At 38.5% G+C, this 13,799-nt stretch overlaps 1 protein-coding gene across 1 annotated transcript; it reads left to right on the top strand.

Annotated features, from left to right (window-relative positions):
- Nucleotides 1–724: 724 nt before the first annotated feature.
- gpib (glucose-6-phosphate isomerase b) lies at nucleotides 725–12,738 on the top strand. Its single transcript, XM_066684759.1, has 18 exons — nucleotides 725–863; nucleotides 2,126–2,216; nucleotides 2,340–2,408; nucleotides 2,931–3,050; nucleotides 4,318–4,401; nucleotides 4,569–4,715; nucleotides 5,939–6,010; nucleotides 6,231–6,275; nucleotides 6,379–6,432; nucleotides 7,771–7,831; nucleotides 7,957–8,000; nucleotides 8,325–8,477; nucleotides 9,120–9,249; nucleotides 10,047–10,123; nucleotides 10,607–10,735; nucleotides 10,890–10,965; nucleotides 11,478–11,544; nucleotides 12,348–12,738. The coding sequence occupies exons 1-18, from the start codon at nucleotides 745–747 to the stop codon at nucleotides 12,469–12,471; spliced, it is 1,662 nt and encodes a 553-aa protein (XP_066540856.1). The 5' UTR covers nucleotides 725–744; the 3' UTR covers nucleotides 12,472–12,738.
- Nucleotides 12,739–13,799: the final 1,061 nt, after the last annotated feature.

Raw genomic sequence — 13,799 nt, 5'->3', positions numbered from 1 at the left:
ATAAGCATCCTATTCAAACCTTAAAAGGAGGTATTGCCGAAAAGAGCAAAGAAATGTGCAGTATCTGGGTGCCACACTCCAGCAATCAAACACAGGCTGATGGTGAACTTTTCAGACAATCATACATCTCGTCACGAATCAACACTAAACATGCACAGAAACACACACACACACACAAATACACAAAATAATTTCCCAAATGCAACCCAAAACCAAAAAGCATCAAAGAAAGAGATAAACCAAGAAATTCTGAAAATCACAGAAAATATAGAGCTCCATGCTGGGAGCTCCCCCATGGGTCTTAGCTCCTCCCAGTCTTTGGCCCACTTGTACTGACCATAACGATTTGTGTAAGAGTGACAAAATGTATTTTTTACAAATATATAAAAGCCAAAATTCATAAGCACTGTTTCACTGTTACAAAAACTGTATTGAACCTTTGTAGAGTTTACAGTCATTTATAGTCATGGTTTTACAGCTTTTTACCATAAAATTTACAGATATCATTTACAGTGTAGATGTAGTATTACTTGGCTACAATAAGTATGTAAGTCTGTGGAAGTCCTCACAAGTACAGAAAAAACAACATGTGTGTGTTTTTTAGCTGTGGGTTGGAGGGGGATTAGTGTGACCACAGCTACGCCCCCTTTTCTAGTTTGAGCGGGTCCTCCCTGGAGCAGGACGTGTCCAGTAGTGTCTCCACTGTGAGTCAGAGAGGAGAGAATCGGAGAGAGCAGTTTCACAATGGGACTCAGCGCTGACTCACACTTCCAGAAATTGGAGCAATGGTACAAGACCAATGCCTCCAGCCTCAACATGAGGCAGATGTTCGAGGCAGATCTGCAAAGGTTCAACAAGTTCAGGTAAAATTCACCTGCCTCTCTGAGAGTTACAATAACAGACTGCATCAATAAGGGCAGCAAACATATTTTGAGCCTAAAGGCGATCATCAGATAATGAATCATTTAATCATTTAACTTGAATTTTTAATAAAACAAATTTGATAATAATTAGTGGAATTGGCATTTAAATTTTAGTTTTTGCTTTGATACTTTTGCACCATTTGTGTTTTTTCCATTCATCATGAAATGTTCATAGAAACAAAACTGCAGAGGTTGTGCTCAGATCAATATTTCATTCTGTTAAATATTCTGACTAATATTTATTATATTGATTAGTTGTTGATGCAGAGGTTAATAATGTGAACAGAAATATCAGGAAGGTCAGATGAATTAGGTCATCATATAACATATCCATGCCTTGCAAATTTAAATAATATTATACAGGGGCATCACTAGAGATAAATGATTAGAGGGGCTATGCTTTAACCAGGGGGTCTGGGGTAATTGCCTTATAGCACCTAATCTATTTGACAAGGTATAAACTATGCAAAGTACGAAGCTGCTGTATTTACCAAAATAAAATAAAATAAAATAAAACAACATCAACAACAACAACAACAACAATAATAGTAATAATAATAAATTACTTAAAAATTAATACCCATCTACAGGCTAAACAGGTTCAAGATATTATATTGCATCGTTCAACAATGTAAGAAAGGTTAAAAGTGTAACAACTATGTAATCTAATATGTAATTACAGTGTGATGAAATAACCTAAAATGCAATAACAATGTAATCTAAGCAGTAATAAGAGTGTAACGACTGTAATTTACAAAGTAATAACAGTGTAACTATATATAGAGTTATTCGCTAAGTTTTACTACTGTACTGTTTGAGGCCAGTAAGAAGTTGCATGTTCTATTTATTGACTTGCAGCAGGCCCACATTATAAAACTCAGTGGCTTAAAGGTCTCCTTGTTTAATGACTTTTTTCCAAATGTTTTTGGACACAGGCATTTTTAATTTCACCAGCTTGTTTATAATGGGCATGATATCTACAGAACAGCATGAAATCAAAAGGTTGCTCAGGAGCATCTGCCTGTGAGTTTAAAGTAACCATGCCAAACATGCCAGACAGGTTCAGAGCACACTATGGACTGTGGTGAAGTGGATCTGTGCTTTCTGAAGTAGTGTAGCTTCACCAGTTCAAATAATGACTGTCAAAATGGGATTAAAAATAAGTGTCACTTATATTTTCTTCTTTGTTTCTTTGTTTTTAGCCTAATACTGAAAACAGATGAAGGGGACATTCTTCTGGACTACTCCAAAAACCTCATCAATGAGGAGGTCATGAAGATGCTGATAGAGCTGGTAATGACCTCCAATACATATTATAAAGAAAGATACCACAATGCAGAACACACTGTAAAACTGCAGCGATGAGGACCCAGAGTCCAACACAGTTTCATGGTTTCATTCTTTTTTGTTTTTTAGGCAAAGTCCAGGGGAGTGGAGATTGCTCGTGACCGGATGTTCTCTGGAGAAAAGATCAACTTTACTGAGGTTCTCATCAAGATATCTCAGACAATATTATTTAACACAGTCCTGGATCTGGGTTTAATGGAATACAAGTGAAGGAAAAATTGTATTTAGAAGTCAAGGATGCATTCAGTCCAGGCTACAGGAAATTGTCGACAGGTGTGAGTGTGTCACTGACAGGGTGAACACTTTGAGGGTCTAGAAAGAGCTGCATGAATGTTTTTATGTAAGTAAGTAAGTTAATTATCTCCGTGTTAAAGAGTTCTGTTAAAGCCTAAGAAAATAATAAAGTATAATAAGGCAATGTTAATTTGTTTGTTTATTAAGTACTGAGCAGTGCAGTACTGAAATGAACTACTGTGTACAGGTACTGAACTGTGCAGTAACACATGGGATGCAGTGCATAACACCTGTGTGATGGGTTTTCTAGTAAATGAGTCCAGTAAACGTACAATTATCTCTTTCATTAAAAGCTATAATAAACAGTTTCTGATTCATAGCACTCTGTGTATAAGACCTGTGTTTGTGTGGGTGGTGGGTTTTCAGGGTCGTGCTGTGCTCCACGTTGCTCTGAGAAACCGCTCAAACTCTCCCATCAGTGTGGAAGGCAAAGACGTGATGCCTGATGTTAACAAGGTCCTGGACAAAATGAAGGGTTTTTGCCATGTGAGTTTCATTCACTGCAGACACAGACAGAAAAGTGTAACATTAAATACACCTGAATAAACAAACATTGAAAATCTCAGTAACTGCGTTTTATAAATTCAGTATACAAACATGAAAACATATTCTTAAAATTAGTTGCATAAATAAGCCTTCAATAAAATACTTTCTGGTCATTAGGAACTGCATTAGGTTACAGGGGACATATTCTCATCATTTTCTACAAGAAAACACAGTTCTGAGCTCTCAGTGAAACATCTGTGACGTGCTTTGGTCAAAATACCACAAGTATCAAACACAACATCAGTGTTCTCCCGCTGTTTAACGAGCCCTGTTCAAAATGACCAGTTCCAGCAACTATTCCTTTAAACAACAATAAGCCACAGGTCACCGTTTTTTTTTATTTCTGTTCTCGTTTTCACCATATTTTTTCGGTGCTCATGTTTCTCCACATTCATTGTGTTTGTTCTGTGCTATTAAAAGAACACAATGCACTCTTAAATATAAATGTGCTACAAAGGATTCTTTGAGCAATGCCAAAGAAAAAACACATTTTGTTTCCATAAGGAACCATGTTATTTTAAGGGATGTGTGAGTGTGAAGAACCTTAGGGTTTAAATTCAGTCTTAAGGTTCTTTACCAATTTAAACATATGGATGAATTATGGAAACAAAAGTGGTTCTTCTATGATATTTTTAAATTTTATTTACTATGACACCTTCATTTTTAAGAGTGTAAGTAATAACTATAACCTTATAATTACAGCTTGAAATCATAGTGATGCTCCACTGACCTATACTAGGGAGAATAGAGCCTCTGTCTTGCTACACTGGGTTCAGCAGAAACTGCACTATGTAACATTTGAAGGAGGGCTGGAACCCCATTCCAACCCCTTCACTAGGGGAAGCCCCAGGAGCAAAAAACACAAATCTTCCTTTTAATGTCTCTTTAAACCTCTTCTTTGAGCTCTCACATAAACACGGGTCCAGTGATGTGATTGGAGAGACTAAGACAAGGAGGTGGGGGCAACTTTAAAGTCTCTGAAGATGCAGAACAATATCACAACAATGACTTATGTTTTCAGACTTAGATAATAAAAAAATGGACTGGGTTGTTTTATTTTATGGTTTGTGAGTGGGTAGGAGCTCCACATCCATACATTAATGTGCAAATGCACTGATCATGTGTTTATTATTATTATTTTCATAATATGTCCCCTTTAACCCTGTAGTAATGCACATGGCTTTGCACTTCTGTTTCTCTGTTGCAGAAAGTGCGCAGTGGTGAGTGGAAGGGCTTCACAGGGAAATCCATCACTGATGTAGTGAATGTGGGCATTGGAGGCTCAGACCTGGTGAATGCAAAACATACTTCTTTTTCTTTTTCATTTCCTCTCCTTTTTTTCTCCCTTCCATTCCACGACATCAGACGTGTCATTCACCCCTCAAATTCCTCGTATGTATAACGCATTTGGAGAAATACAGTGACAGATTGAATCTAACTGCACTTCTTTGTTGTTAGGGTCCTCTGATGGTGACCGAGGCTCTGAAACAGTACTCTACAGGTGGTCCGAGGGTCTGGTTTGTGTCCAACATCGACGGCACACACATTGCAAAAACGCTCGCAGAGCTCAACACAGAGACGACACTCTTCATCATCGCCTCCAAGGTTCAACAGCTAGAATAACACTGCTCAGCAAATCTGCTCTGTGTAAACAGGGATTCACGCTCCTTAGGATGAAGTGATGGAGGACAGGAATTCATGCTCGTCAGGCAAATGCATTCCTCAGCATTTATTCACTCATGCAAAAGATTGCATAAGAACTTTTCCCCCAAAATATTCAGAATAATGATATATAATAATTATATATAATTTATTATATATAACCAATGTCCAAAGTATCTCAATTTTTGTAGATTTTTAGATATCATTTGAACACAGTAGGTGTACTTCACATTATGGGAAAATACCCTGATAAATGGACCAATAGAAACGCTCCAAAATTATTTCATATATAATCTTTTTATATCGACTTCCATTGGAAGTTAAGAAGGTTTTTTCCTTCACTTGTAAAGATGCTAGTTTGAATACTAGTTTGGACAGTGAAGATATCTTTTTAGTTTTTTATTTAAACAGAGCAAAACAAACAATCAAACAAACAAACAAAAAATTCTGCCATTGATAAGTTAAAAATGAAATAAATATGATTTGGTTAAACCTAAAATTTTAGCAACAAAAATACTGCATTACCCCGCACCCTCCCAGCTGCCTCCTTGCAAATGGTATGATCCATTTCTCTCACCTACCCTTTCCTCTACATATAAGTATGATAGGGCTGTACAGCTAGCTTGGAGGCAGGTGGGTATGGGACATATGCTGAGCCTTCTGGAGGTATTGTGGGTTTAAGTCAGTGAAACTCTGACAAGGGGAGTTGCCTGCTTGACAACCTCTGTGAAGATCTAGCAATGTAGAGGGTGTTCTGTGGTTCTCATGGGTTGGGTCCAATGACTAACCTTAGATTTTAGCAGTAGTTCATTGCTGATGGGATCATACATGGCCACAGCAACTTTTTGATAGGTGTAGGATATTTAAATGTTCAGCAATAGATGGCCACCACATCTTTCCAACAAGTCACATCATCCAATGTTTGCCCTTATTAATTTTAAGGGCAATTCTTGTGTACTGGAAACATTCACATAATTCTCTCCTCCAAGTCAACCTGAAAACACCATATTTCTCACTCCCAATTTTAACTGTAGTTTTTGTTGGTTTCCCTGTAAAGCTCTGCTCTGTGATAATGGTAGTTGTAAAAGTCACTATGCAACTAAAACGGAATGGAATTGAGTTGAAATCTGCTGACACAGTCTTACTTTTCTCTCGGTTTCTCTCAGACATTCACCACCCAGGAGACCATCACGAATGCAGAGTCGGCTAAAGAGTGGTTCCTGGAGGCTGCCAAAGATGTGAGTCTGTTTAGACTGAGATTAACTCTGGAGGCACTGAGGGTTTACTGAGTTCACTCTGCACTGCAATGAGCTGAATTAAATATATACCTCATTATATATTATAAATACTATGTCTCATACTTCACAAATATTTTTATTAAGTATTAGGTTTATATGATATATCTTATGGAGGTGGATTGCTTGTAGCAAATATTTAAATGTGTTCTTTCTTTCACAGAAAGCTGCTGTTGCCAAGCATTTTGTCGCTCTCTCCACCAACGCTGTGAGTTCATTCACTGTGTGTCTGAACTCTGATAAACTTCATTTTGATTTGAATTCAATAAGTCAAAAGCTTAATTTCGTTTGTGCCTATTTTTGTCATTCAGCCCAAGGTTAAAGACTTTGGCATTGACACTGAGAACATGTTCGAGTTCTGGGATGTAAGTGTGTTTATCTGTGTGTGTGTGTGTGTGTGTGTGTGTGTGTGTGTGTGTGTGTGTGCGTGCTTTTTTGTGTAATGTCAGAGGTGTATGTACTGAAGTGTTCATAGAGAGGTTATTAATATCTTGTACATGAGTATGTGGGTGTGTGTGTGTGTGTGAATATGGTTTCACACACTTTGTGGGGCCCATATGGCAGGAACATCTCTTTCATGTGGTGTTAGAGTTGCATTTCTTTTTAGAGTTAAAGTTAGTATTACGTTTATGTGTCAGTAAACTCCCACGATGCATGGATACAAACCTGCTTGTGTGTGTGTATGTGTGGAGTGTGTGTGAATTGTCTAAGGTCTCTTTACTGAAGAGTGCTCACAGTGAGGTTATTAATACCCTGGACGTTTGACCTGTGAAGTAGGTGTTTGACTCACTCTCTAGCAGCTGCAGAGAAACCAGAGTCTCTGCTAACTGAGCTGAGATATAAATACCTCTGACTTTTATCCTGCTCAGAGGTCAGACCAATGCCAAAGGTCAGTCGGCTGCGTCTAGTCACATTGTTGATATTTAAAGGGAAAGGTGACCATGTGCCCTTATCAGAATGAAGGCTGTCTCTGAAAAGGGAGCAGTGTAAAGAGTAAAAGCACTCTGTCACATTTTTTATCCTATACATTACAGTGACATTGAAACAAATGTGTGGTCTATTGTTTTATGTTCAATTTATAATAAACTATTATAAAGGGATTACGGAGTATTCCACATTAAATTCAACTTAATTATTGACCATTTAACAGCCATCCACTGTAATTGTAGTTAAGTGATAAATTACTAAGGTTTCAGTACAGTATGGTTTGAGTTTACACTTCTGACTTTACTGTAAACGCAGAGCATACTGAGAGGAGGCATGAAAGCAACATATTAAGCTGGGGTTTAAGTTCATGTCCATATCTGTCCACTGTTAACTGGACATGGAATTTCCTGACAGAGAGAGATTAGCCACAAAGAACTGGCCCCAAACCCTCAGACCTACTATAACAACTGCTGTGAAGTCCTTAAGGATCTAGTTACAAGTCCAGTGCACATTTTTTTCTGTTCTTTGTAATTATCATTATTTTTCCGAGCATATATATATATATATATATATATATATATATGTGTGTGTGTGTGTGTGTGTGTGTGTGTGTGTGTTGCATATGCATGTAGCCAGTTTCTGTTGACAAGTACATATACATTTTTCTGCATCAGACCAAAACCAAAAATATTTTACACAGGAAATTACACAGAGGCCCTTACAACTAAACGTAATGTCACATGTTCAGTATTCAGTGTGTCCATCTTGTTTTCCAGTGGGTTGGTGGACGCTATTCTTTGTGGTCAGCGATCGGACTGTCCATCGCTTTGCACATTGGTAAGCCATGTTAGTTACTGTGTGTCAAGGCCACAATATTTATTTTATTTATTTATTTAATTTATTCATTTGAGTTAGTTGATAATAATTGCCCTTAAGTTGGTTCTAAATTGTTTACATTCCAGGTTTTGAGAATTTTGAAAAGCTGCTGGCTGGAGCGCACTGGCTGGTGAGTTTTTGTAACTTTATACATAGTTTTAGATACAATATTTGGCAAAGAGTGAGTGATAACTGGTAATAATCAGCGATGTGTATAAATAATGTAATTAAAAATGCATATAGAGCTCTGTTGTTAGAATGAACTGATATGTTGTTGCAAAATGTTTATTAATTATATACTGTAGTAGTGATATTCATATACAATATACATCAAGTATACACTTTTTAAATATAATAAAAAATAAAATAAAACTCAGTAGAGTCTTTAAATCATATTAATCATATAAATCTTTTAAAAAAGGATCTGTTTCCCTGTTTCCCCCCATGTATGTAGGACAATCATTTCCGTTCAGCTCCTCTGAATCAGAACGCTCCAGTTCTGCTGGCGATGTTGGGAATCTGGTACATCAACTTTTTCCAGGCTGAGACCCACTGTCTACTTCCATATGACCAGTACATGCACCGGTTTGCTGCTTACTTCCAGCAGGTGGGCTACCAGACCCTCCTAGAAAACAGCAGAGTTAGCCCTTTAAAATAAGGCAACATTTGGCCAAAATAATTACAGTCCATGTATGAAACCCAATGAACTTGATTTATGAAAACCAATGAAACCCATTAACTGAGAGGTGTTTTGTGTCTAAAGTTAGCACTGAGGCTACAAGGCTATTGTAGCTAAGAAGAAATGGAAAGTTTTGCTATGTTCAGGATCTCACTGAAACTTTTTACAACTTCAAAGTGGGTAATATTCATTTGAAAATTGAAAATATATTTAAACCATATAGTAATTAGTAGTAATTAATAACTCAAATATATGTATGACTGGTACTGATATCCAGTTCTAGGTCACAAACTCCACTACAACTCATCCCAAAGGTATTGGATTGAGGTCCACTTCTCCAGATATCACAGTTTCACTGTTCCATCCGTCAATGTCTGAGACCCCTCCAGCCAATAACTAGCAGTTAGCCTAGTGACCACAGGCTCATGTGGTTGCTCCAGTGTCACTTTATATTTATTTATGCTGAATTTCTAAATAGATTTATCTAGTCATGGGCATAAAACTGGGTTGCATATCTAAATATTAGGGTTGGACATGGAGGGTTTAAATGCCTAATTTTGTCCTGTCTAGGGGGATATGGAGTCCAATGGGAAGTATATTACTATTCACGGTAGCTGTGTGAACTATCACACTGGACCCATTGTGTGGGGAGAACCGGGAACTAACGGTCAACACGCCTTCTACCAGCTCATTCACCAGGGTAATGTCCAGATATCACACCTCCCACTGATAAACACTGAGATTACAGCAAGTTAACGTCCAGATAACACACCTCCCACTGATAAACACTGAGATTATAGCAGGTAACATCCAGATAACACACCTCCCACTGATAAACACTGAGATTATAGCAGGTTAAGGTCCAGATAACACACCTCCCACTGATAAACACTGAGATTATTGCAGGTAACATCCAGATAACACACCTCCCACTGATAAACACTGAGATTATAGCAGGTAACATCCAGATAACACACCTCCCACTGATAAACACTGAGATTATAGCAGGTAACATCCAGATAATACACTTCCCACTTCATACACGCTGAGATTATAGCAGGATAATGTCCAGATAATACACCTCCCACTGCGTAAACACTCAGAATACAACAGGTTAACAAACTGTTTTTACGCACTGTAGTTTGGGTTAGCATTCCTGATTTATAGATGCATTGTGTAACTTTTGGGAACCTGACTGGTGGAAATATATAACTGTATGCATCACATGGATGAAAATTTAGTCACATGGTCCCCTTCCTCATGCAGATTAATATAACCATTGTTGTTGAATTTGATGACTGAGGATGAATCTGATGATTGCAAATTAAGATGATGATTGTGGATAAAGCCGATGACGGAGAATAAATCAGATGATTGAGGATGAATCTGATTGTGAATGAATCTGTTTGGACCATTCTGATGATTATAGCTGTAAAGATTGTGGATGTGTTCTTGTGAGTGCTAAAACTATAATGCCCTTTTCACTCTGCTGTTTAGGAACTCGCATGGTTCCTGCTGATTTTTTGATTCCAGCCCAGACTCAACACCCAATCAGAAACAACCTGCACCATAAGGTACAGTCCCCGTGTAACATCCAGTGTACCCTGGGGTATGTTCAGTATGTCATTGCTGTCCAATGAAAATATTTTTCTCCGAAATTTCTTATTAAGTATTTATTTTTACATTGACTTCCATTGAATATTAAGTTTTTCTCCTTCTCCTGTATAGTTACTTGTTTTAGAGATACATGTTTTTCATTGGACAGCAACGATATCAGTGTTACTGCAACTATGTGTTTATATTATATGAATCAATTAACTGCCACTGGAATCATTGTTTTCAAAGTATAAAACCGGCAGATACATTCATACAATTGTTTTTAAAATACTAGCATTCTATTCTATAGCTTTACAGTGGCTGGATGCCAATCCAGTTATCAAATGATTTAGTGCATAGAAGAGTATATGCTGTATACAATATACAAACATATGTATACATATAAACTACATAGTGCATAATAATAGGTTTTGTGTGTGTGTGTGTGTTTGTGTGTGTAGATCCTGATTGCGAACTTCCTGGCCCAGACAGAAGCTCTGATGAAGGGAAAGACAACAGAGGAGGCCAAGAAAGAGCTGGAGTCTGGAGGACTGAGTGGAGAGAAACTGGAGAAGATCCTGCCACACAAAGTGAGAAAACACCTGGGATAACACAACGTCTACTGCCCTCTAGTGGTGCCCCTAAGGCTAACATTAATCAAGACACATACTGCCAAGACATCTTGATTTCTCTCGTTTATGAGCCTCAGTTAATAACACTTTTAAAACATCTCTCTGTTTAAAGGCGTTCCAGGGAAACAAGCCGACGAATTCTATCATTTTCAAGAAGCTGACACCTTATACTCTTGGAGTCCTTATTGGTGAGTTTTTAGACTTTATGAGAGTGTACCACTAATTTAAGGGGGTGTGGTTAAAGGCCTGTTTTTGGAGATTTATTACACTTGAATATATTTCTTAAAGGCCATGTTCACTGTTTTAATCCATTACACTTTTTTAAATAAAATTCAGGTTTCCTACAATTTGTGAGCTGGAAAAAGGTCTGGTGTTTATAAGCAGCACCAGCTCGGAAATGGGTAAACAAACTTAACATCTTGGTCGACTCCAGAAGCTCACTCGCTGTGTCAGGCACAGCAAAGAAATGTTATCTGGAGGCATTTGGACGTTAAAATGTATGAAAAGATATGCTTAAAAGATGCTGAGCTTCTGAATTAACACAAACACTGTAGGATGGGGGTGGGGTGTTTTGCTATGAGAACAGTAGTTCTTCAGAATCATCAATGTTGCTTTTAATTGCACACTCCTGATGTAAAATCAAGCCCTCTTTCTTTCTCGCTCTCTCTCTCTCTCTCTTTCCTTGTGTCTGATTCTGCAGCCTTGTACGAACATAAGATCTTCATCCAGGGTGTGATGTGGGAGATTAACAGCTTTGACCAGTGGGGGTGAGTTCACTGGACACTCTCTGCATATTTACTTTGCATTTTCAGCTTTTAGCAGACAGACACTCTTATCCAAGCAGCATGGTGGTGCTCTCACATCGCTCCAGGGCCCCAGACTTGAGCCTTACTTCTGGTCACTGTCTATGAGGTGTTTGTTGTGTTCTCCCTGTGTTTGTGTGGGTTTCCTCCCACACTCCAACACACTGGGTGTGCAGGCAGTGCGATGGCCCGAGCCTAGGTGAAATGGAGGGTCACATCAGGAAGAGAATCTGTCATAAAACCTGTGCCAAGTAGAATGTGTGGATTGTAATTATCCACTGTGCTGACGCCTAGCAGATACTTTTATCCAATGTGACTTACAAAAAAGCCTTCTGTCTACTCAGTTAGCACTGCTAGCAAGAGAAGAAAAAAGCATAAATGCAATGGACAACAAACAAGTCAGTGCTGATACTTAGAAACACAAATTACAGCTAAGACATTGCAATAAGATATTTCAAATCAAATCAAATCAAATTTATTTGTATATCGCTTTTTACAACTGATGTTGTCACAAAGCAGCTTCACAGAATTCCAGTGAGACAAAGATTTGACATGAAATGTAAAAAAATTTAAAAACCCCCAAGTGAGCAAGCCAGGGGCGACAGTGGCAAGGAAAAACTCCCTTAGTTGAGAAATAAACCTTGGGAGGAACCAAGGCTCACAAGGGGTGACCTATCCTCCTCTGGTCAATAAGTGCTAGATTAGTGTTTGTTAAAATCTGAAGTGCTTAACAAACTCTCTCTCGCTCTGTCTGTCTCTCTCTCCAGGGTGGAGCTGGGGAAGCAGTTGGCCAAAAAGATCGAACCCGAGTTGCAGGACAAGACTGAGGTCAGCTCCCATGACTCCTCTACAAACGGCCTCATCAATTTTATCAAGAAGAATTTTGCTTAATCAGACATACACACACACACACACACACACATACACACACACACACACACACACACACACACACACACACACACACACCACCCAAGACATGCTTCACAGGCCCCCTGTACTGACCCTCCCATCCCCATGGCCCAGTGGAGCATCTGAATCTTCCAGGAACTCATAAACGGGTGCTCCATTCACTTCCAGTGAGTCTGTATTGATGTGTATGTAATATATACCAAGACATTACATTTACTGGAAGAATGAAATCGAAATGAGGGCTAATAACACCATGATTAGTGAAACATCTCTGTATTGTGTTGTCTGTTTCTGTCATTTGTTAATGCAATGTATAATAAATGGCCAAAAGTTTGTGGACCCTCACTAGCCCAACATTGGTTATGCATTGAAGCTGGTCAGGAGTGTTTTTCTTTGCAGCAGGAGCATCTTCTACTCTTATGTGAAGGCTCTATACTAGATGCTGTAACATAGCTGTGAGGATTTGACTGCATTCAGCTATGAAAGCATTGGTGAAATATTTCAACTCATCCTAAAAGCTTTGAAAAGGGCTCCAGCACTGCAGAGAATGCAGTTCCACTGCTCCACAGCCCAATGCTGTTAGGCTTTGTACACATCTGGCTGGGCATGGTGACCATACATTCATGTGCAGAATTGGATGAACTAAAGGTTATAAAACTGTGTGTGCGCAACTGAACATCTCTGTCAGTAATAGATATCAATCGTTTGGACATGTAGTGGAGGTATGAACTCATGTGTATTACATCACAATGTGAAGTTCCTGAACAAACATGATACGAATGAAAGTGAAACAAATTGTTCCACTGACTGCACACAGTTGTGCCCGAAAAGCCCAAAAATATGTAGGAAATAAATCTTTAGAGCATATCAATAGAGCATTTTTTATTACTTATAAATATTTTAAATATAAACTAGGTATGTTTATTTAATTATTCCTTCATTCATTCATCTTCTGTAACCACATCATACTGCTCAGGGTCGCAGTTGGACCAGAGCCTACATGGAATAATCAAGTGCAAGGTAGCGACACATCTTGGACAGAGAACCATAGTCCATCACATGTCACACACACATACAGACAATTTCATATACTCACCCAGTCACTCGCACCTACAGACCGTTTTACACACACGTCTCACACCTGCAGAAACGTTTCACACACTCACTCAATCACACACTTATACCTGTTTCACACAGTCAGTCCATCCATCAACATTTTTACCTGTAGGATGAAATCAGAACATGTGGAGGAAACCCACACAGACACAGGGAGAACACACCACACTCTTCAGAAAAAGTGACCTGAG

The sequence above is a fragment of the Hoplias malabaricus genome, chromosome 11 (assembly GCF_029633855.1).
Source record: "Hoplias malabaricus isolate fHopMal1 chromosome 11, fHopMal1.hap1, whole genome shotgun sequence".
Lineage (NCBI taxonomy): Eukaryota > Metazoa > Chordata > Actinopteri > Characiformes > Erythrinidae > Hoplias > Hoplias malabaricus.
The sequence above is the reverse complement of the archived record's forward strand: the minus strand, read 5'-3'. Positions and strand labels throughout refer to the sequence as shown.